Source organism: Panthera onca, chromosome D2 (genome assembly GCF_046562875.1).
Source record: "Panthera onca isolate mPanOnc1 chromosome D2, mPanOnc1 haplotype 2, whole genome shotgun sequence".
NCBI classification, from domain to species: domain Eukaryota; kingdom Metazoa; phylum Chordata; class Mammalia; order Carnivora; family Felidae; genus Panthera; species Panthera onca.
In genome coordinates, this window is record NC_138349.1 from 75,498,998 (window position 1) to 75,524,724 (window position 25,727).

The 25,727-nt window shown below is 35.9% G+C and overlaps 2 protein-coding genes and 1 non-coding gene across 10 annotated transcripts in view; 2 read left to right on the forward strand and 1 right to left on the reverse strand.

Moving 5' to 3' along the window:
• TBCE (tubulin folding cofactor E) overlaps window positions 1-25,727 on the forward strand; it is a 622,247-nt gene that overhangs the window by 411,553 nt on the left and 184,967 nt on the right. The window lies entirely within an intron of this gene.
• ARID4B (AT-rich interaction domain 4B) overlaps window positions 1-25,727 on the reverse strand; it is a 156,517-nt gene that overhangs the window by 67,838 nt on the left and 62,952 nt on the right. For all 8 annotated transcript variants that reach the window (XR_013550438.2, XM_078434200.2, XM_078434203.2 and 5 more), the window contains exons 3-7: window positions 21,702-21,812; window positions 18,312-18,377; window positions 14,615-14,705; window positions 11,886-11,965; window positions 5,911-6,002 (exon numbers count right to left, since the gene is read on the reverse strand). Coding sequence is in view for 7 of the 8 variants with exons in the window: in XM_078434200.2 (XP_078290326.1) it covers window positions 5,911-6,002; window positions 11,886-11,965; window positions 14,615-14,705; window positions 18,312-18,377; window positions 21,702-21,812 (440 nt within the window). In the remaining variant the exon portion in view is untranslated. The remainder of the gene's footprint in view (window positions 1-5,910; window positions 6,003-11,885; window positions 11,966-14,614; window positions 14,706-18,311; window positions 18,378-21,701; window positions 21,813-25,727) is intronic.
• Window positions 21,116-21,225, forward strand: LOC132685654 (U6 spliceosomal RNA). The gene has a single exon (XR_009613243.1). It is a non-coding gene; the product is annotated as a U6 spliceosomal RNA (small nuclear RNA).

The following is a 25,727-nucleotide window of genomic DNA, read 5'->3' on the forward strand; positions in this document are numbered from 1 at the left end:
CTCTCTCTCTCTCTCTCTCTCTCTCAAAAATAAATAAATTAACAAACATTTTAAAAAGAAAAATCCCCTGACCTCACTTTCTCCACCAGTTACTAGCACCTCATTTTCCTACTCCCCCTTTGCAGTCAAACAGAGCCTGGAATGCTCTATTCCCCAGACATTTGGAAACACTCAACTCTTCTAAGTCTCTGTTCAAATGTCATCTCAATGAGGTTACCCTGACTGTCCCATTCAAATTTAGAATCTGCCCGTCCCAATCTCTCCTTTTATTGTTTTCCCACAGCACTGAAAAATCTATCATGCTATATAATCTGCTTAATTCGTTCTTACGTTTTCTCTTTCTGACCCATCTCCCCCGTATGAGAGAATATAAGCCTCAGGGCAGACATCTTATCAATGCCTGTTTATTCACTGATATATTCCAAGTACCTGAACAGTGCTTGGCACAAGCATAGATATTCAATACATATTTGCTGACTAAATAAATGGAACTGAATAGATTTCTTTCTCTCTACTATGGTATATCGAATTTTATTTCTCCTGAAATCACAAAATGTAAACAAGTGGCATAACGTACACAACCAGTGTAAACCACACCATTATATGCACCTAGGACCCCTTTAACTTCTCCTCTTACAGGAGTTTGGTCAGGAAATAATTTACACAAGACAAGCACTCAATGAACTGATGGAACAAAAATAAATGAGCATCAAAAGTATTTTAAGGGAGCAAATACAGAGCAAGCAGAGAACCTGCTTGGCTTTTATTCCCCTCTGATGTTGTTGCTTCTTTGGTAGTAAGAAAGTATTTGTTTACTTGAGCCAGAACAAAATACTGTACTGTCTTTGTGAAATAACATCTGATGATGCCACTGGAAACAAAGCTAATTACACAGAAATGTTTACAAGCACAGACCAACAGCTAATTACTTAAAGCTGATCACAATTAATTGTAAGAATTACAATTATAAATTAATTTTTACCATTAATTGTGAATCAAGTAAGAAGAACTTAAGACAAGACATGTGCCAAAGAACAGCAAATGATGAAACACAAGCAGAAAACTCAGCTAGGAACTTCAGAGGCTCAATTTGGAAATGTAATTCTGACTTCAATGCTCCTTATTATTTCAGGCAAGTAACTCGGTTTCAAATTTTGCACACTAAATTAAAAAGCTGTTTTCCCCTAAGTTTTATCAAGAAGGAAACTAGAATCAAATTGTCATATCAAAATAAACAGCAAATAATTAAAAAGTCTTCCAGAATTAGTGGTACTGGTTGCACAGTCTATGAATACACTGAAAAACAAGGCACACTGTACACTTTTAAAGGGTGAATTGTGATATGTTAAATGCATCGCAATGAAAAAAATTTTTTAAAGATCTGCAGACCTGTAAATGTCAGTTACAAATCACTAGTTTATTGGGTAAACTTTAGCACTGTCAGTGAGTAAAATCTGTGCCCATAAATAATTGCTATCAAGAATCATTATGGGCCTTATTATGCTTTATTCTTGTTCTGAACAGGAAAAAAAATAATGGCAAGCAGACTGATTTCCTACTGTAGCAGCTGGATATATACTTTTGCCTCGTTACTGGAAAACACTTTGAGGGGGTGAGGATACACCGATTTTTCTATAATTTCAGGCATTCTATTGTTTAGGCAGAATCAAACAAAATACCTGTATACAATGGCTAACTTAAGGGAAAATTTCAACTTGCTTTAAAAAACTAGAGAATAATAATCTTAAGAAAATACTTGAATACATTAGAATTAACTAAAGGTAGAAGATACATAAAATTCATCTGAAGGAAGGTGTCAAAAATCATCAATTTTGGAAGAGCTGGAGGCTGATTTACTGGTATGTGGATTAACAGTTGTTAAAAGAAAATAAAGGTAGTGGTATATATACTATGCAACAATGGAGTCTGGGGAATCCTGGGAAGAGACAGCTTCATTTATCTTTGTACAAAATTACATTTTATTTATTTTTTATTTTTATTAAAAAAAAATTTTTTTAACGTTTATTTATTTTTGAGAAGAGAGAGACAGAGCATGAGCAGGGGAGGAGAGAGAAAGAGGGAGACACAATCTGAAACGGGCTCCAGGTTCCGAGCTGTCAGCACAGAGCCCGATGTGGGGCTCAAACTCACAGACCGTGAGATCATGACTTGAGCTGAAGTCGGATGCTTAACCTGAGCCACCCAGGTGCCCCTGTACAAAATTGCATTTTAAATGACAATCAGGGAACCAAAAATGAAGACTTTTTTAGTTGAGTAATGGAAGCAGAAATGAAGGTCAGGTAAATGACCTTAAGGTCCGAGTCCAAGACTCTGTTGTAGAAAATCACTCAGAAAGGGGAGAAAGAACTTTGAGGAAGTATAATTAAGAAGAAGGGAATTTCCAACTGTGGTACTTGCCTGTAGTGCCTACATACTACGGCATAAGGTGCTAATAAACAAGAACATTACGTGCCTTGGCCATGAGAATGACCACAATAGCGAGCGGGAAGGGACAGCAAGCCAAACAAGGTGACGGATGAGCAGGGCGTCATTCCCTACAAGTTAATTCTCAACCTTCGGTCTGCCATACATTGCACATACGTAATATAATCCCAACGGCAAATCTTTCATTATTCACAACAGGAAAATCACTTACTTAGATATTTGCTGGAGTCTTTAAAAAGCAAAGATCAACTTGCTCAGTGACAACTGCATGCTTTAGTCTCATCTTCAAGAAAGGGAGACCTCAGCTAATAGATTTTTTAATACATCATAATTTTGGGTCACTTTTGTAGATCACTCTAGGTGATATTCTATAAACGATCTTTAAATTTCTTTTTATACGTCTAGATCACAGTTGAAGAAAGGTAAAACATGTCTAAATATTAGATGCCATCTTTTTCAAAGTTTAAAAAGAATTTTTGATAGATACAAAAACAGTTTTTCCTGCAATATATATAATATAATATAATATAATATAATATAATATAATATAATATAATATAATACAGAAATGTTGTTTCAAAAAATTCAAATATAGGGATGACTGGGTGGCTCAGTCAGTTAAGCAGCTGACTTCGGCTCAGGTCAAGAACTTGTGGTTCACAAATTCGAGCCCTGCGTCGGGCTCTGTGCTGAAGGCGTGGAGCCCAGAGCCTGCTTCGGATTCTACGTTGCTGTCTTTCTCTGCCCCTCCCCTGCTCATGCTCTGTCTCTTTCTCTCTCAAAAATAAATTAAAAAATTAAAAAGCAATATAAAAAAAAATAATTCAAATATACCCCAAAACAGTTCTACCTGTCAGACATAAACAATAAGCAAGCAGAATTTTTATAAACTCACATATAGACACATTTTATGAATGAACTCATGTTACATACCAATAGTTCATGAAAATTTTTTCATTCAATTCATGATGTATCTAGTATTTACATAGTGCTTCCTATATAAACACTTTAAGAATCCATTTAATCTTTGCAACAACTCTGAAAGATAGGTAATATCTCAATTTTACAGATGAGAAAATTGAGGCATGAAAAGACTAAGTAAAATGCCCAAGGTTATACAGCAAGGAAGTGGCAGAAACAGTTATTCACACCCAAGTCACCGACTCCACAGTTCACACTCTTAACAACTGGGCAACACTACCACTCTCAAAAGCTAGAGGAGAAGTAGAAATCTTCACTAATGAAATAATTTTGCATTAAATACACCCCACCTCACTGTTCTGACATCATGACGCATAATTAGAAGTTGACTACTAAACTATGGGAAGACTAATGAGCAATGGTAGATAAAAACTTTTAATATACAATTGAAGTCATTAATTTTCAAACAGACATCAAAGGATTTATCTTATATAAGCACTTCGGTGAATATTTTATGGCAATGTTAACAGCCCTCGAAAAAAGTGATAACATTATTAGATCACAGTAACATCAAATAATCACAAAAGGACTCTTTCATGTGAATAATGCCATCATACATTTTTCATTTATTTTTCTTCCTGGATAGAATTTTTCAAATTTTAAACGTCATATGCACAAGAGTAAATAATAGTTACGCCCTGAGTACCCTAAAAATAATCAAGTCATCAGCAAGCTAAATCACAAGTGACAGAAATTATTCACTTAGTAATTAAGAAAAATATTTTCTTAAAGTATCAGAGTTAAGAAAAAAAAAAAAAAAAAAAAGGCATGGCCTGAATCACAAGTACAGTAGGAAAATACTATTATCAAATATTTTTTCAACGCAAGTATCAGTCTTTCCGTTTTCTCCCTCAACGAGACACTATTTATTTACTGTTAAAACTAACTTGGAAAGTAACTGAAGTACTACTCAATCTAAGTAAGAGTCAATCAATGAATGGGTAAAGGTCCATGGAACATGGGTGAGTTCAAGTCCTGGTCCTTTTCTTCCCGTGTTCTTTGGATTACTTATTGTGTATGAGGACAATTTCCCCAGTTTTTAGTATGGGTAAAAGCAATGCCTATCTTCAGGAGTTTGCTGTAAGGCTGAAAGTAACATGAGACACAGTGCTTACCGCAGTCCTGTCTCCAAAGCTCGGCCACAATTAGATTTAATACCTAACTCAAAATACTGAACGAAAGCATTCACTTACACTAAAGATTTCATAATCCAACTCACTATTTATTTTTAACAGCTACTCTGAAAATATTTGGGCTTAGACTCATTAAAAATTTGTTAATTTTATCCAAGTAAAATGTTCAAAATTGTTTTTGAGACAACCTCCGACAGAGTAAATTAAAAACCCATCCCTTCCAATTTTCTTCTCCTGCTCCTGTGGAGGCAACTATGTTTTTAACTATTTTAGTTATTTCTTTGAGAGTTACTGCCTTATCTCTAAAGAATATTCTTATACTGGTATTATACATTTTAGACATTATTCTGCTGACTTCCTATTGTTACTAGGACTCAACTTTTATGTTTAAGACACCTCCTCACCCTTCATCCTATATTAAGTTTTCCTTTCTTAGATAATTTCCAGGGGGAGTTACTTAATGCCTTCGCTATTTGTTCTCTGTTTGTTAAGATGATATCTTTAATTTCCTCCCAGTGTTTCATTATATCAGGTAATCAAGTCCTCCTTTTTAATAGAGACTTCAATTCCTCCATTCTGCCTTCTACTGACTACCAGCATCTAGTGTTAATATGGAGAAGTCTGATGCCATTCTGCTTCTCAGTCCTTTGCAATAAATTATTTTCCTTTTGGCAACTGTTTGAAGATTGTTTCTTTATCTCTGATGACCCCTTTGATCCTGTGATCCTTTTTAATGTAGAGCCTTTGGAGCCTAAGCACGTCCCATTAAAAGTAATTTGTTAGGTAGAATATATGTCACAACTGCAAGACATAAAAATAAGTGGTGGTTTCTGTCAAGGAGATTATTAGGAAGAGAAAACAAATACTACAATAACAACAACAGGTGAAATACTACCTTTGACATGAGATAAATGCACAGAATTCAGAGGGTTCAGAGGAAAGAAAACACATCTGTTTTCAAGGAAAGAGCAGGGAGACACAAAAAGTTCACATAAAGGTGGGAGCATTTCTGTTGGAGGACTGAATGTGTGAGTCAATGACATGAAAGGGTGGCATCTGAGAAAGAAAAAAAGAGCATGAATAAAAGCATGATATCAGGAAAACAAAGGCTGTATTCAGCGAATACTGACCATAGCATCAAGATACATGTAGGGAGAAATGGCAGGCAGATATACACCTGTTAAGGCTGGCTGAGCACGGAGAATCTCAAACACCGTGCTAAGGAGTCTGAAATTACTATTAGATCCAGTTAGCATTTTGCAAATTACAATTTAAAATTAATAACTATTAAAACAATACTAGAAGGAGAAATGAATTCAGGTTCAACTAACAGTTATGAAAATGGACTTACATATGATTAGATCTTCTTCCTCTATTTGTTTTCTTTCCTATGACTGGAGTGCCAAAATGTTCAGGGTTGGTGAGTGGGAGCTGGTCTAATGTCTGTGGGTAAGAACATAAACCCAGCACAGTTATTACGTTGCAAGTTCTTTTTCCTTTTTAAACCAAATCAGTTTAATATGCTTAGATTTTAAGATTAAAAACTGCCCCCAAGGAAGACTAAAATACAACTTTCCTGAAGATTGAAACTGTCATTTCAAAGATATTAGGATCAAGATGAATGAGCCCACTGCTGGAAAAAAACAAAAAAGAAAAAGTGAAAAGAAATTTATTCTTCTTTCCACATGGTTTCGTTATCTATTTGAAGGCTGAAAGACTTCTAAGAATGATTAAAATACAAAACAGACACTAGAAAATAGATTTCAGAGATAAAAACCTACATGTAAGGACCTAACACCTAAACTGGGACCAGCTGCTACTCAAATTTCTCTTTGTTTAAAGGGAATCATAATCCATAATACAGAATTCTTATAAGTAACAAAATCATCCCAAAAAACGCATCAATTGCTTGGAAAACAGCTTTAGATAGGCTGTATTACTACTTTGCAAACATTTTCTACAATGAACCTTTTTTTTTAAAAAAAAAAAAGAAAACGTAGGGGCACCTGGGTGGCTCAGTCAGTTGAACGACCCACTTTGGCTCAGGTCATGATCTCACAGCTCGTGAGTTTGAGCCCCGCATCAGGCTCTGTGCTGACAGCTTGGAGACTGGAGCCTGCTTCGGATTCTGTCTCCCTCTCTCTCTGCCCCTAACCCACTTGCATTCTGTCTCTGTCTCTCTCAAAAATAAATAAACATTAAAAAAAAAAAAAAAAGAAATGTAAACTTAGCTTTTCTACATTTAATTTCCCCTTCCTTTTTAATACAGTGCTTTTCAATACAGTGCTTGGTATGAAGACAGTGATCAATAAGAAAACATTTCTTCTTGTCAACTGACAGTTCATGTCAAACCTTTGTCCCTCACCCTATTCTAAAACAACGATTTCCAGGTGAGGAACTGGTTATTGATTAAAAGCAGAAAGGGATTTTGGAATGATTCCCTTCGTTTCTCAGTATCCAGTATTTCTTAAATTTTTCTTGCCATCATTTCCTGAAAAGGTTTCTGTATCTAAAAAGTTAAGGTATTGATCTAAAGACACTATCCCAACTAACTTCATTCTGAGTATCAGTTTTGATAATATTCCTACTTTCTCTGCATTTTTAAGATCTTTCACACAAGTGCTATTCCTTTCATCACTCCAGTAGACGCTCTGCTGTTACAGATAATGTCATGAATGCCAGGGGAACTAAAGATCCCAGAAAAACTGTCAGGATGGACAGAAGGGTGAGTAAGTACTTAGGATAAAGAGTTCTCAAAGTTATAAACCAGGGTGTTACATGAAAGGGTATACACCAACTTAGATTTTTTTTTTTAAGATCAGATAGCTATTAAATATAAACTAACGTTAATATTCAAAAGGAAATTTTTAATTTTTATTTTTAAAACAGGTAATTTTGTCAAAACGATGATGAACTAAAATGTGAAAGGGGCAAGCATATTAATAATCTATGGTGTTTTAACTTAAGTAAATGTATTTGAGATACATATAACTAGGTGTCCAACAACAGTAAAAGGTACTATCCATAAAACATGAAAAATAATTCCTTCAAAAGATAGGTTTATAGGGCATAAAACCTAATCCTACAAATTTAGTTTGTTTAAATTGGGCACTTAAAAAATATGTGGAGGCAAAGTTGGTCCAAATACAATAATCTGCCAAATAAAAACTCTTTAGAAGCCACTTGTCATTAATTCTTAATTATGCTTCCCATGGGCAAAAATTTCAAAGCACTATATTTGGTAAACAGAAAATAAATTAATCTGGGTTCACTTTCTCACCTTACTCCCCTACAACTGAAGTTGCTCTCCTGAAAGCAAAGATTTCTATTCAGTACTGTGATTTCTATTTCAAGCATCTGCTAGTCACTAGTTACAGGAAAGAAAATACCCAGGATTTCTGATTTCCTTCCCTATGTAATACTTAGAACAATAAGAAGCAGTATCTCTGTCCTTGGCCTCCAATCATGTCCGGGGAAATAGAAGCACGTCTAATTCAAGTGACAGAAAAGACTGAGGTGAGGGGAGAATCTGTCTTGTCTAAGCCTAAAAGGTAATGAGCAGAGACCCCCGGCTATACTGAAGGCTAAAAGAAAATTTCACAGGCCTGGGGGAAACATTCCTATATCCGTTACCTAACTGGGCTGCAGGAAATATGGAGCTGAGATTTTATCTCACTTTTCTTTAGTTTTCACCTGCATGTAGTAAATGCACAGAGAATACCAGCTGATGAAACTACTTCTGAATGACAGACTCAAATCAGGAATGTCCTCCAGAAATGCCCAAACACTCAGGCAATGGGCAACATCCTCTCTAAGGTGGTTATGGTAGAACCAGCGATTTTAGTGTTGGAATTCAGAGGACTGAAGTGCTATTGTGATCTCCTATCATGGAAATCTCGAATTTAAATCTTCATTTAAGTATGTAGCTTATTAATGGAACTACTGAGCCCCCATACTGCCAGTATGATATGGCTTTCTGCTCAAAGGCCAAAGTTATTACCAATAACAATGCCCTGAGGAATCTTTCAAAAAATTAAAGATGCTTTTTTGAGAATATCAAAAATAACAAATTAAGGGAAAGAATATATAGATGGCATATTAAATACATTGCTGGCCATGTTACCACAGAACTCAATACATTCATAATTTTAAAATATCTGATTGATTAATGTTTTTTCTCCTCCAACAGATGGTAAATTACTCTCAGGATAAATTCCAGGGCTACTTGGCTTATGCTTGTCTCTAGTACCGAACATAGCACCTGGCTTAGGACAATGGTAAGGGACAGTACACCAATATTCCAAGTACCCGCCAGCAAAATATGAAATCTAACACATATAGACACACATGGTAAAAGTGATCCTCCTAGAAGGTAAGAAGGATACACTGAGCTACTTGCTCATGTTGCTTCAGCCTTTACACTATAACTGTCTTATGAACTATAAAATTCTCCTGACAAGAACAAAATATTTTAGATATTTCTCTGAATTAAAAAAAAATAAGGCACATGCCTTCACTTAGCAGATGAAAAGTCAAGTCTTCAAGCCCCCATATTCACCGACCTACTATACCTGTACACACGTTCTAAGGGAAATGAAATTATTTCTAAGAATTACATGAACTTCGGGTTCCTGGCTGGCTTGGTCGGAAGAGTGTGAGACTCTTGATCTTGCGGTCATAAGTTCAAGCCCCAGGTTGGGTGCAGAGATTACTTACATAAATAAAACTTAAAAAAAAAAAAAAAAACTATATAAACTTATAAAGAATTCTGTTACTTCATCAGTCTGTGTAAGAAGCCAAATTCACTGCAAATTCTAAAGTGTATTTCCTGTATTTGAACCTTCGCAATTAACTCAACAAATATTTCCTGAAGGTTTTTGTGTAGAAAACTCTCCTGGGAAAAGAAAAGCCATCAAAATGACAAAAACATGGCTACTAACTCAAACAGCTTAAAATCTCCCAGGGAAAATAAGAAAAGTAATTAAAAAAAAAAATCAAATAAGAGTAAGAGAAGCGCTGAAGGATCAAACGATAAAGGGATCAAATTTGGTTAGAAATTTGTCATGGAAGACATCATGGAGGAATATTAAGAGGAGCAGTGCTCAGCAGAAACCAAGAAATGAATTTGAACCAAATTCTGAAAATACCAAGTAGTCTCATAAGACAGAAGGACAGGGAAATGGAGAAATGAGGCACCTGGGTGGCTCAGTTGGTGGAACACACAACTCTTAATTAATCTTGGAGTTGTGAGTCCCAGCCACTATGGGTGTAGAGAGAGAGTACTTAAAAGTGAAAAGAAAAAGAAAAAGAAAAATTGAAAGAGAAAGAAAAGAGAAACGAAATGAAAACTGAAACAGAAAGAGAAACGAAACAAAACAAAAAGAAAAAAGAAAAAGGAAGGACAGAGAAATGGTACAATAGGAAAAACAGGCTGGAATCGTAATACACAGAACCTGTCCCAAATTCGGAATTGGAATAAGAATTCAATTATTAAAAAGAGAAGAAAATATTTTCAAAGCAAGAGAATACAAAAAAAGTCTAATAGTTTAATAAATAATATTAATAAGTTCCCAAAGAGGGGCAACCTGGGTGGCTCAGTCGGTTAAGCACCTGGCTCTTGATTTTGGCTCAGGCCATGATCTCACGGTTCATGAGATTGAGCCCAACTGTCAGGCTCTGTGATGATGTGCAAAGCCTGTTTAGGATTCTCTCTCTCTCTCTCTCTCTCTCTCTCTCTCTCTCTCTCTCTCCCTCTCCCTCTCCCTCTCCCTCTCTCTCTGTCCCTCCCTCCCTCTCTCTCTCAAAACAAACAAAACAATATAATCCCAAAGAAACACTGTTCTAAATAGTGACAAGAAAAAAGGAAATGATGGTTTGATCACACTATGCATTAATTAATATTTATAGACTAGACTATAAAATAGAACACTTCAACCATATGCCTTTTTAAAATTCTGGATTACAAGCTAGTAACTTACAGAACTTTGTGAACTCTCCCTCCATTCTCAATAACTTAACACCCTTCAATTCTAGAACATGGCTTTGGTACTAGAAAATACTGGTTTGAGAACCAGCTCTGACCATCAGTTTCACCATCTGTAAATTGCAGATAATAATGCTATCTACTTCATAACGTTGTTAATGTGATGATGTACATAAAGCAGTGAGCAGGGGCGCCTGGGTGGCTCAGTCGGTTGAGCGTCCGACTTCAGCTCAGGTCATGATCTCACGGTCCGTGAGTTCGAGCCCTGCATTGGGCTCTGCGCTGACAGCTCAGAGCCTGGAGCCTGCTTTGGATTCTGTGTTTCCCTCTCTCTCTCTGACCCTCCCCCGTTCATGCTCTGTCTCTCTCTGTCTCAAAAATAAATAAACATTAAAAAAAAATTTTTAAAAAGAAAAAGCAGTGAGCAAAGTCCCTGGCAAATATAAGCACTTCATTTATTCATCCAACTACGACTTATTTCAGTTCCTACACTATGCCAGGCACTGTTCTAGGAACTGGGAACAAGTGGTGAAGAAGACACATTAAAAAACGTGCCCTTGTGACACATTCTAGTGAGGAAGGCAGACAATGAACAATTAACTAAGCACATATACATATTCTGATGTCAGAGAATGACACGTGCTATATAAAGAAAACTAAATCAACCTAAAAAGATTAAAAGGAATGGAAGGCACTATTTCAGAAAGGTCAGTCAGGCAAGGCCTCTTTCAGGACAGGCTATAAGAATGTCAGCTAGTAGTAGTAAGGAATTGCTTATAGTTTCTACTCCTTCAATGATGATGGGGTTCCAGTGGATTATTAATCAGACATTTATGGGGCACTTGGGTGGCTCAGTTGGTTAAGCATCCAACTCTTGATTTCAGCTCAAGTCATGATCTCACGGTTCGTGAAATCAAGCCCCATGTTGGGCTGTGCACTGACAAGCCTGCTTGGGATTTTCTCCCTCTCTCTGCCCCTCCCCTGCTCACTTTCTCTCTCGCTTTCTCTCTCTCTCTCAAAAATAAATAAACATTAAAAAAAAAAAATCAGACATCTGTTTTTTACAATTATTTACAAATTAGAGTCTACATGAAAGTTACCTAAAGGTAATAGTTAAGCAAGCTCATTGCATTTTCTTTGTGGACAAATGCTAAAATATTCTTACACCGAAAAAAAAAAAAAAAGTATCACCTAGTACTCAAACAGGATTCACAGATTACAGGATAATGGTAAGATGTATTAATGAATTTTCCTGATTAACGAGTCAGTTGCTTGAGAAAGAAAAATATGCTCTCCCTAATACAAAGTATTAAGATACAGTCACTCATTAAATTATTACTTACTTCACTTTCAGCAAAATGCCTCTCTCCCTTCAGGCACAGGGAAGACCGTCTCAGTGTCTTCTCATCTCCATCATCAAAAACTATGAGGAGGTAAAATTGGAAACTACTGAAGGATTTTTTCAAAGGTTAACAAGATGATGTAAACTATCGTTTAATTTTCTGAGGGCAAATAGAACGATTGTTTAAGAAGATTACAGTTAAAAATTTAGTTCACGTTTTAGGTTTACTAAATGACAACGTTAAATTCTAAAGTATCTTTTCCAATTTCTAGTGATAAAGAAACAATATAGCTGAAATGAACACATTTCCTGACCCAGAAAACACCACATGAAAATAAGAAGCTAGCATTTTAGGAAGAAACTATTTAAATGCTAATTAACCAATCTCAATATTGTAAAGGAAAGGCAAGTTTTCCAGCTGGTAAATACAGACATCCAAAAACCAGAACAAGTACAAATTTGTATATTCAGACTGCACCTAAAAAAATTATTGTTTTTATTATTTAAAGCAGGGTTTCTAAACCTGAGTACTACTGATATTTTGGGGCAGATTAATTCTTTGTCATGAGAGGCTATTCTGAGCACTACAGGCTACTTAGCAGCATCCCTGGCCTCTAGCCACTAGATGCCACTAGTGGCTTCCCAGTTGTGACAACCAAAAATGTTTCCTGCCAAAGACACTGCCAAAGGTTCCTTGGGTGACAAATCTGCTCCCCACTGAAAACTACTTGAAGTACTAAAATGTCCCAGAGAATTTACTGTAAGTTCATAGATACACAAAATACACATATATTTTATAATTTTAGCATATGCTGACATTCCTCACCAATTATGGGGGAAAAATAACCCTATTTCAAATAAAGCTACTAAGCTTTCATTTTATTAGAAACAGCACTTTTTGCCTAAGTGACAAAACTGGTTCTTATATATTAAATGAGACTTTGTGAGACTGGATAAATAACTTTTTGTATGTTTTTTAAACGGTGCACATTTATGAGACTGACAACCATATGTAATTATCACCAAACTTACTTCCCAGAATTGCTCAGTCTTGTAACCTACATAAAGTCAATTTTCTCATCTCAAATTAAAATCTCCCCTAAGTTTTTTTCTCATCCCACAAAAACATAAACAAAACTCATCTATACTATTTCAAAGCTCCATGAAATTCTGACATCATCAAAGACATTTTAAGTAGGTGTCTATTTTCATCTATGAGGTCATTAAAGAATATGAATTATTCCCATTCAATAAATAATGCCAGGGTATTTGGCTATTGATTTGGCAGGTAGGGGAAATCTGACATTTCAAAATGTTCAAAAAATGAACTGCAGGAGAAATAAAAAGCTATTTGCAAACCAAAAATAAAACTATAAATTGAAGAATACATTGGAAAATAAATTTATGACACCGATGGAAGGAAGCCCTTTTAAACAAGATTCAACAAGTAAAACTACAAAGGAAAAGGTGATCAGAGGAAAACTAACACTATGAAAATTGATAGCAGAGAAAAAAAGTAAAGCAATAGGAGAAAAATACTTGCAACTAAAGGAACCAAGGGATAATAATATTCAGAATATATAAAGATCTCATATCCTATAAATAAGAAAAAGATAACCATCCCAACAGGAAAAGGGGGAAACTGGAAAGGCACTATAACATGCAATTCAAAAGAGAGAAAATACAAATGAAATGATGTTCCTTTCAATAAATATATGAAAAAATGTTCAGTCTCACTAGTAATCATGGGAGGGGCAATATTAAAACAAAACTGAGATACTGCTTTGTATCCAGATGGGCAAAAATTTTATAGATTACCAACATCAAATTTTACAAGGGCTGGGAAAAGAAGTGCACTCACACACTGTCCATGAAAGGGTAAAGGAACAGTCTTCCAGGAAGGTGGTTTTCATTACCTACTAAATTTTAAAAGTACATTCATTTCACTTCACTCTGTGTCTACTTCTCAATATATACATATACTAGGGAAATACAGGAATAACGTGTATTCAGGAGACATTCAATCCACCATTTATTTTAATAGCAAGAAAGCTGGCAACATCGTGAGTTGAAAGTAAACAAAATTAAAAAAAAAAAAAAAAAAAAGAAGGGACGCCTGGGTGGCTCATTGGGTCCAACTTCGGCTCAGGCATGATCTATGATCTCATGGTTGGTGAGCTCGAGCCCCACATCGGGCTCTGTGCTAACAGCTCAGAGCCTGGAGCCTGCCTCGGATTCTGTGTCTCCCTCTTTCTCTCTGCCCCTCCCCTGCTCACACTCTGTCTCTCAAAAAATAAATGTTAGAAAAAATTTAATAAAAAAAATTTATGGCACATCAAATATTATGAAACATACTACTATAATTAAAAGAAATTTCTCTGTTGCACAACATGAATATACTTACTACTGAAATATACATTTAAAAATGGTTAAGATAGAAAAAAAGTTTCTCTTGAAAAGATATACCTCTTGAAGAGATATATCTCTTGAAGAGATATAACGATATACTTTGAAGTGAAAAAAGCTACAAATTCAACTTTATAATATATACGCTAATTTCAAATTATACTTTATGCACATATTTATGAAATAAACATTTTAAAGACCTGGAAAGATTAAAAAATTACCAGTAATAATATCTTTAGTATTACGGGAGGAGCTAAATCAAGGAAATTTTGCTTTATTTGTATTACCTCTGAAAATACAGTTTTAAAAGATTTATTCCCTTACCTACAGTGTACCAACTTGCGTCTGTTAATTTATTGATAACAGCTTCCTGATATGCACCATCAAGATTCTTCACTTCCACAATAGCTCCAACCTAAAAAGTTAGAAAAACGTTTAGAAGATAAATGAACAAAACAAAAACTGGCTTTTTTTTTTTTTTTTAACTGAGTGCGTGGTGGTGAAGAATAAAAGTAACTACTGATTTGTGTTAAAGTGCCAGGGGTTTTACCTACCACTGTTTTTGTGCCATCAGTGAAAATGTCAAAAAAGTAAATTCGTAAAAAAGTAAATAATATCTAAATACTGTTGTGAAAATAGTGTTGCCCTTACAACAGCCTCCCTGAAAGGGTCTTGGGAGACCCCAGAGGTCCTCAGACCACACTTTGAGAACCACTATCTATGAAATTGACTGCCCTTGCCTCATATTACCACTCCTCTTTCAAAGAGGCTGGGGAAGGAGAGAAACCGTTAAGAGCAAGCTCTGGCATCTCCTTAAGAGTTATAATGTACCACTAATGACAATCATTTTAATATTTTCCATTGTGATCAAGAAAATGCTGAGGATTACATTTTTATGGTCTTTAACACTACATCAAACAGCTTCTGCACAGCAAAGGAAATCATCAACAAAATGAAATGGCAACCCACTGAATGGGACAAAATATTTGCAAATCATATATGTGATAAGGGGTTAATATCCAATTTACAGAGAGAGAGAACTCCTACCACTTGATAGCAAAAACAAAAACAAAAAACAAAACAAAAAAAACACACCAAAACAGTCCAATTAAAAACCGGGCAGAGGATGTGAATAGACATTTTTCCAAAGATGACACGCAAATAGCCAACAGGTCCATAAAAAGATGCTCAACATCAGTAATCATCAGGGAAATGAAATCAAAACTACTGCAGGTTATCATCTCACACCTGTTAGAATGGCTGTTATCAAAGACAACAAATAACAAGCGTTGGCAAGGACGTGGAAAGAAAACGGAACCCTCGTGCACTGTTGGTGGGAATATAAAATAAACTGGTACGGCCACTATAGCAAACAGTATGGAGGTTTTTAAATTAAAAAGAAAACTATGACCCAGCAATTCCACTAGTGGACATCTATCCAAAGAAAACGAAAACACTAATTCAAAAAGATATCTGCACCCCCATGTTCATTGCAGTATTGTTGACAACAGCCAAGATATAGAAACAACCTAAGTCTCCACTGCTGGATGCACAGATAAAGAAATACACACACACACACACACACACACACACACACACACACACACACACACACACAGCAATACTATTCAGCCATAAAAAGGAAGGAAACCTTGCCATTTGCAACAACATGGATGGACTCTGAGGACGTTATGCTAAATGAAATACCAGACAGAGAAAGACAAGTATCAGATGGTATCACTTATATGTGGAATCTAAAAACCAAAACTAATAAAAAACCAGAAGCTCACAGATACAGAGAACAGACTGGTCATTTCCCAACCAGAGGGTGGGAAAGAAGTGGTGAGTGGATAAAATGGGTAAAAGTGGTTAAAAGGTACAAACTTCCAGTTATAAAAATAGTCCTGGGGATATATTGAACAGACAGCAATGGTTACTGTAGTCAATAATACTGTACTGCATATTTGAAAGTTGCTGAGAGTAAATTTTAAAAGCCTCTATGACAAGAAAAAAATTTAACTGTGTATGGTGATGGATGTAATTAGACTTACTGTATGGATCAAACATCCAATCATTATATTGTATACCTTAAACTAATATAATGTTATATGTCAATCATACCCCTGAAATTAAAAGTATATATGATCTTTATGGTAATAACAAAAAACAAACTTGTTCATAGAACAGAGTGTTAGCCCCACACAGTGCCCAAAGTGGAGAAGGAAACTGGAGAATTACCAAAGCTTTTATCAAATGACTGTAGTCAAAAATACGTGGTACTATTTTTTTAATTTAATAAGTGGTCTAGGTATTATATTTCATGTGAACTCATCTGAAAATACATTAAGATCAAATGACCACCACTTTTGGTAGGTTTATTTCCTCTAAGAGAAACATTTACCCAAATGCTGACCCTTCCTATCAGGTAACAGAAAGCTATGAAGAATTTTAGGGAACAATACAAAATCTACACACACACCCACACACCCACACACCCACACACACACACACACCAATCAACAGATAAAGAAAAATACTTTAACATCTTGACCTCAAAATTTAATATAGTTGCCTGTGTCAAAATCAAAATGGTACTAAGCCCTAATCACAAAGAAAATTGTAATAAAGTAAGAAAAACCAAACAAGTAAAATAAACCAGCTACACCACAAGGAGGTGGGAGCAGAAGGAGAAAAAGAGGACTTGAGGTTACAAAGCAGTTGCCTACTCTATCTCTTTGCAACACAACATATTTTGCAGGTTGTACGAGCTGGCCTGTGCATGTGAACAGGGCAGAGTCAGTGAGAGCCATATGCTGGTGTGCTTATGAGGCAAAAACGTAAACAAGGCATGAAAGTGTATGTATGTGTTCTGAACATCCAGAGGGCACGTGCTACAATTATAAGGTGTGAGCCTATTGGAATTTGGGCTCTGCCGTTACTGTCTGGAAAGGCCAGATTACTGGACCTCCCTTTAGTTTCTTCTGTAAAGAGCTATTATAAGGATTATATAAGATAATGTGTGCAAAAGATTTAGCACAGTACTAGCACATACTAAGTGCTAAATAAATGGTGCCAAGCATCAAAAGTACAGTGTTTCGTCTCTTTTGTCCCTGCAATGGTGAATATGTGCGTGTCACATTAAAGATGGCACCTACGAAACAGAAATGGTGGAAAATAATTTTTATACGGCAAGATTTTTTAGAAATTATAAGCTTTAGTTCTCTCTATTGCCTCCTAAGACTCTAGGGATCCAATTAAAAGCCTTTAAATCAATCACAAACAAACAACTGACAGATACACATATCTAGTTCTCCAAAAAGTACAGCTGCGTTGGTAAAGGATTTTTCTTGCATCTGTAAATTCTGTAAGCACTCTTAAACTTCACCCAGCCAGGCCACTGCCCAATTTTCAGACATTCAGAAGGGCCAAAGAGCCCAGTGGCTACCCACACACTCCCTTTAGCTTGCTCACTAGTCGAGAGTAGAAGAGCCCTTATTTCAGCTACCAGTGAGGAAACATGAATGCAAATACATCTGTATGTAACATGTTCATCACTTTAACTGCCTGATAACCCTTAAAAAATTTTTCATTTGCTTGTAGCTGCTTCAAAGGATTAACACTCTAAAAGCCACGTTTTTAACGTGTTGGGTTTTTTCCCTCACTTTTCACATCATCATGGAACTTAACATCATTCAATCCCCAATTCATCACATATTAATTGTGGAAGTGAAATATGGTAAAACGGACAGGTGAGTACACAAAAAGCAGTCAATGCTTCCTGGATGTTCACTTCATTCCTAAATGCAGGTTTTACTATCACATCAGGTTTCACTGAACATTAAATCTATTGTTTTCTACCGGTCTATTCAGAGAGAATCATGTTGACCAACTCAATAACAAAACAGCCAATGAATTAAAAAAAAAAAATGACCAACTGTAATTATGAATGTAGCATTAATGAAGGAATTCTAATGCTTCCAATGAAGCATTAGAATTAATAATGAATAAATAAATGAATTACCTTTAGCGGGCCCTTTATGTGGTCATCCTGAACTTCCACTGTCGAAGAATCATGTCTAAATGTTACCTAGAGATCATAAATTTAATTAGCCACATATACACACAAAATCAAGTGATACAGGCTCATTAATGCATGATTTATGCATGATTTAATTTTCATTACGAGTAATCTAAACTAACCGCTACCTAGTGTATGTAAGATCTCAATCCCTAACTAAGTACACTGAAATATTTATTATTTAAACAGAAAACTTCCGAGACTAAATTAGCTGGTGTTTCACATATCATACTCTACTCAACACTATTATTTATTACATTAGTAGTTTAATTTCTTTTCCTAAAAAATGAGGGGAAAAAAGGTAGAGACCTTAGGCAATTAGGTCCTGTATAATTCTGTGAAGGCCTAGTTTAATAATAAGCAGTAACAACAAACATTTACTGAGAGCTAAGCATCAGGCTCAAGAATCAAATGTATGACCTTATTAGGTAGGTATGATTGTTCCCACTTTGTTGATAAGAAAACTGAGGAGCATAAAGAATAAGTAACTGGTCCAAGATCACAGAACTGGTACATGGTGGCACTGAGATTCAAACTCAGGCAGTCTACCTCCAGAAGTTTACTCTACTCTCTATCAGTATAGCAATCAGAGAATGGGAAACCAGATGTAAGGAGATTAGGTTAAAAATACAGTTCAAGTTTAAATATTTAATCAGCTGGTGAAAACTAAGATAGCTTCCAGTATTCAGTATAGAAAAAGTTGTTCTTCCTATACAAAGCAAGAATTCTTACAGGAATTGAAACATCAACATGGTCTTATCAGATATGTAGGATAACCAATTTACATAATTTGCTCACAAAGGAGCTATGAAAAGAGATGCCCGGTACTCACAGCATCTCAGGCGTTTCTGTCTTACACAAAAGCATTACCACATTTCATTTAAATTATGTATTTAAGTATCTCTGTCATTCACTTAGACTTGAAGTCAATTTACGACAGGGATCAGATTTTAACACTAGAGTTTCAACACCTAACATAGGGCTTAGCACACAGATGCGCAATAAATGAAAACTGATGAGGAAGAAGTTTATCAACAAACTGTTAAAAAACGTGTTAACTGGGGCGCCTGGGTGGCGCAGTCGGTTAAGCGTCCGACTTCAGCCAGGTCACGATCTCGCCGTCCGTGAGTTCGAGCCCCGCGTCAGGCTCTGGGCTGATGGCTCGGAGCCTGTTTCCGATTCTGTGTCTCCCTCTCTCTCTGCCCCTCCCCCGTTCATGCTCTGTCTCTCTCTGTCTCAAAAATAAATTAAAAACGTTGAAAAAAAATAAAATAAATAAAATAAAATAAAAAACGTGTTAACTTTGAATCATATACAAACTAAACCAGTATAGAAATTTACCACTGTATCTGCTGAGAAAATAATTAACTTTGAATCATACACAGATTTTTAGAGCAGCCAAAAAAATTAACAATTTTAGATATTCGTTATTTACAAGACACACAAGACACAAGGTACTGGTATGATGTACTAGCAACAGAGGCAGTAGAGACTAACAGTTTTCTTCCTTTTATTAATAGCAAGAAATGGCAGGAGTGATACATGCCATTTAGCTGCTTCATTCATTAAAGAGCAGCATCCAGCTGAGAACTCTATGTCAGGGCTAAAATCTAGCCTGTGCCCTGCAGACCAAAGCATGGGTCCTAGAGTATAACTGCTCCTGTCCAAAAGAAACACCTTTTTCTAACTAATATAAAAGTCTTACCTGTAGGCCATGCTCTGCTAAGGAGACTATCCACCAGGATGGAGGACTTTTGTCTAATTCACACTAAGGTGTTACCTGTGCTGGTAGCAGCCCTGTCTAGAAGAGTGAGGAACCAGATAAAAGGCTTCCTCTTCATTTCTGAGATAGCAGTGGCAAAAAAAAAAAAAAAAAATGAGTGCTCAGGTAACACCGGTGTGTGAAACCAGAACAGGAAATGCCACTATATGAACACTGTAAGAGTACCCACAAAAATCAAATCACAAAAGAGCTCACACGCACCACGCACGTGAAAACTGAAGGCAGTGGCAGGGCCAAGACTAGATTCCTACGGGTTTACAGTTAATTTAAAGGTCTTATCACAATGGATCTTAACTAGGAGTGTAAGTGACCCAGGAAGCTGTTTTCCACACATCCATGCATAAAAACCTAAGTATATATAAGCAAGGGAAAAACTCCGGAAGAGAATCTGAAACTCTCCACCAGACATACAACACCTCTATGGCCTGTTTAATAACTGGTGATATTCAAACCAGTGTTTTACGGAGTATCTGCTAATCTGGACTACATAAATCCCTTGAGGACAAAGATCAGGTCACCCTCATAGCCCCACCCTCCTTCCCACCTAACAGGTTACCACTCAGTAAATAACTGACAAATGAATAAACATCTACCTTCAAATATTTTACCTGTGCTATATTTTTCAACACCGATAATTTACCAAAATGTAAACAATTACATTCTGCATTATCTGAGAAAAACACAAGTACTTAAGAAAGAGGATAAGGAAATCAACTAGATCTACCTTATTTTACTGTTATCTAAAATCTCATCAATTATAAATCACATTTCAATTTGATGGTTAAAATGGGAAGGGGAGGTCTAAAATTAAGAATTAAACTGCATGACTTCTAAGGTTCTTTCCAGCTCTAAAAGGTTAACAACACAAACAGTACCAAGTCTATAGCGAAATAGCACTCAAAATACCAATTTGTAATAACCTAACTTCATTCCAATTAGAATACTTTAAAATGCCAAATAATGCGTGCTCGCTTCGGCAGCACACATACTAAAACTGGAACGATGCAGAGAAGATTAGCATGGCCCCCCTGCGCAAGGACAACATGCGCAAATTCATGAAGCTTCCACATTTTTGACAAAATCTCAGAAATAGACATTGTTAAAGATCTGATGAGAGTTCATTATGATGCAACTGACAACGAAATTTGGTTATTTCTGTGACATATAACACTATAAGTAATCAGAATGTTAAGTGATGACCTTATACCAAAACATTAAAACTTTAGGAACTGCATATATATTTGGGCAGTTACAGCATTTACCTGCGCAATACAACCTAAGGTTTACCACTGGACGACAGTGCTTTTCCAAATAACTTAGCTTCCCAAATAAAAGGTCCTAATTGGTCAAAAAGAACTTTAAAAAAAGTAAAAAATAAAAACAAATAAAAATAAAATACCAAATAATGCTTTGTTTTCGGGTATGTGACAACCATTACGTAGAAACTAAAGTCATCTTGCAGGGAAATAAAGTCTTAAGTACACTCACCAAATAAAAGTTTAAATATCAAATGCTGATCGTATAATTTATAAAATCTACATATACTGTACCTTGACTTTGACAAGTCTTTTTGCTGTCTTGATCTTGGCTTCACAAAAGGCTCCTCTGTATTTAGCACTCACATCAGTGCCCACTGTCAAATAGGGAGGCTCATCAAGGGCCTAAAAAATGCAAACAAATATAATTAGATTTAAACTCTAATTCACTGGTACAATTAGACCTCCGAATGGCAGATCTAATCTTGTTACAGCTACAAGAGTTGTAATAATTGAATGCAATAATGTGTTAGTAAGAACCGTTTGTAAAATACTTTAACTTAAAAATAAGTAAAATCTATGTATCAAAAACCCATTTAGGGGCGCCTGGGTGGCTCAGTCAGTTGAGCGTCCAACTTCGGCTCAGGTCATGATTTAGCAGTTCGTGAGTTCGAGCCCCACGTCGGGCTCTGTACTGACAGCTCAGAGCCTGGAGCCTGCTTCAGATTCTGTGTCTCCTTCTCTCTCTGCCCCTCCCCCACTTGTACTCTGTCTCTATCAAAAATAAATAAATGTAATTTAAAAAAATTTTAAAAACCCATTTAAATGTATGTCATATGGGGTGCCTGGGTGGCTCAGTAGGTAAGCGTCCAACTTCAGCTCAGGTCATGATCTCGCAGTTCATGAGTTTGAGCCCCATGTCGGGCTCTGTGCTGACAGTTCGGAGCCTGGAGTCTGCTTCGGATTCTGTGTCTCCCTCTCTCTCTGCCCCTCCCCGACTCACGCTCTGTCTCTCCCTGTCTCTCAAAAATGAATAAACATTAAAGATATTTTTTAATCAACATATTTATCATATAAAATAAAATGCATTTTTTGCTCTATATGAAATGCATATAGTCCATGATATGAATCAGCTTAATCTCAAGTTTATCATTCCATCCACCCTTCCATCTACTCATTCATTCAAATATTCACATACTATATGACCACCTAAAGAGAAGGCAGATCCTTAAAAGTTTAAAGTCTAAGAAAATTTCTTTTAATATTTAGACTGTATCTTAGCAGCTACCCAAATTCAGAATAGCTTTGTCATAACCCTATCTAGACAATTCTAAGGCAGAATAACATAACACAAAAGGAGTGGGAGGAATTACATGTATTCAAACTACTGGAGAAAAAACTATATGAAGATTTCTAATCTGGGAATTCTTAAATACTCTGGCATGGGTTCACTGTTTATTTACCCATCTATATTAAAATTTTTAATTTCTTCACTTAGGATTTAGTTTTATTCTGTGTGTGTGATTTAGTTTTTAATAGTCCTAATCTAGCTGCTCTGACTTTTTACAATCAGGCACATTTCTGTGTAAAATCTAGAAATCTAAGAAGTTTTGCTTATATTAATCAATTTCACAATCAAAGAAAGATTATGTGAGTAACTTTTCCCAAAGTGTTTTACAAGAAGTACTAATATCCTGAGATACTCCACCAACAAGAGAAGGAGGAGAGAATTTGGGAAAATCAGTTTATTGAATAAATCCCTACTCTGCCTCATCATTTCCTTATCTGTTTGTCCAAGGAAACCTTTTTTTTTTTCTATTAACATCCTGCAGAAATTCCACAGAACATAAGATAGAAAATGCTATTAATACAGCAGTGAATGATGAAAATATAAATTTCACTTGGGTCTTAAACTCATTCCAATAGTTGTGGCTAATACATATGAGAGTGATAAAAAAAAAAAAAAAAAAAAGATATTTATTCCAGGGGTGCCTGGGTGGCTCAGTCGGTTAAGCGCCTGACTTCAGCTCAGGTCATGATCTTGCCATTCCTGATTTGAGCCCCATGTCAGGCTCCGTGCTAACATCTCAGAGCCTGGAGCCTGCTTCAGATACTGTGTCTCCCTCCTCTCTCTGTCCCTCCCTGACTCACATTCTGTTTCTCTCTCTCAAAAATAAATAAACATAAAAAAATTTTTTTAAGATATTTATTGTAATGCTATACCAAAAGTGATGTAATCAAATAACTGTAGTAACTTTTCCTAAAAGGTGAGAAGTATCATAAACCAAGACAAAAGTGCTACAACTAAAAAATATCAGGGTGACCCCCTCAATGGCCATTTGTTTCACATTCTATTTATTTCACAAAAATATTTTTTAAAAGAACACAAAGCAATATCAAGTATATGGGGTTTTTTATGTCTATGTATTTTTAAGACAAAAAGAGCACAAGTGGGGAAGGTGCAGAGACAGGGGGACAGAGGATCAAAAGCAGGCTCTCCACTGACAGCAGAAAGCCTGATGTGGGGGCTTGAGCCCAGGAACCACAAGATCATGACCTGAGACAAAGTCAGACGCCCAACCATCGAGCCACCCAGGAGCCCCTAAGTATGTTGTTTTTAAAATCTACATGAGGGGCACCTGGCTGGCTCAGTTGGTAAAGCATGCAACTCTTGGTCCTGGGGTAGTGAGTTCAAATCCCATGTTGGGCATAGAGATTACTTAAAAAAAAAAAAAAAAAAAAAAAAGGTAAAAAAAAGAAAAGAAAGGTAAAATGGGGCCCCTGGGTGGCTCAGTCAGTTACACTTCTGACTCCTGGTTTCAGCTCAGGTCATGCATGATCTCACGATTGGTGAGTTCCAGCCTTGCCTCGGGCTGTGCACTGACAGTGTGGAGCCTGCTTGCGATTCTTTCCCCCTGCCCCTTCCCTGCTCAGTCTGTCTCTCGCAAAATAAATAAATAAATAAAAACTGTTTAAAAAAGGCAAAAAAAAAAAAAAAAAGAAAAAAAAATACCTAGGAAAATGCCCATATTTCAATTCATTTATGTTATGAGTATATACTCTTACATAAAGATGATAATTCCTGAAATTCTACATTTTAAATTTGTTGTTATCATTGACTACAACTTGATAATTCTGTACTGCTCTTGAACCTAAAGTTAATAAATGCATTTTTCTAGTTTATCTGTCTTAGCCCTCTGAAAATACCATTTTCCATTGTCAAAACCTTGGTTAAATTCCAGACAAGCTAGTGACTTTTTTTAGACATCAAGTATATGAAACAGACTCACAGCACTTAACCCAGAAATTTTAAGCAAGTTTCAGAAAGACATCAATTCACTTTGTGGTTCAACTGATATTGTATGTAATTGCTAGAAAAGGAAATGGTGAGCCTGTCTTCACTACCACAGGCTCATTACTCTCTACAACTTGTAAACCTCTCTCATTAACACATCCTGCCTTATTAATTAGGAAATTTATTTTCACAGACAAACAGAATGGTTAAAAATAAATGAAAACTTATGAAGAACGAGAAATTGGTAAATGTAGAAAAAAAATAAGAAATCAACTCAAAGTTGCACATTTGTGCCTACTTAGAAACAAATATTTAATATGTGATAAGCTTTTTAGATATTTTTATTATAGAGATTGTGAACAAAAAGGGGAATAGAATAGTAATATATTTAGACTACTAGTATACAAACCATTTACATTTTCTTTTCGTTAATATTCATATCAAACCCTAGCAACACTCCCAATGATAGCAAGCTATAAAGATGTTTACTGAGCAGATTTATTCAACTTAAATTTGAGATTTCCCCCCCAAAACCAAGACCATCTCACATTCTTTTCTTTTCTTTCTTTTTTTTTTTTTTTTTAATTTACATCCAAATTAGTTAGCATAGAGTGCAACAGTGATTTCAGGAGTAGATTCCTTAATGCTCCTTACCCATTTAGCCCATCCCCCCTCCCACAACCCCTCCAGTAACCCTTAGTTTGTTCTCCATATTTATGAGTCTCTTCTGTTTTGTCCCCCTCCCTGTGTTTATATTATTTTTGTTTCCCTTCCCTTATGTTCATCTGTTTTGTCTCTTAAAGTCCTCATATGAGTGAAGTCATATGATTTTTGTCTTTCTCTGACTAATTTCACTTAGCATAATACCCTCCAGTTCCATCCATGTAGTTGCAAATGGCAAGATTTCATTCTTTTTGATTGCCAAGTAATACTCCATTGTGTATATATATATATATATATATATACACACCACATCTTTATCCATTCATCCATCGACGGACATTGGGGCTCTTTCCATACTTTGG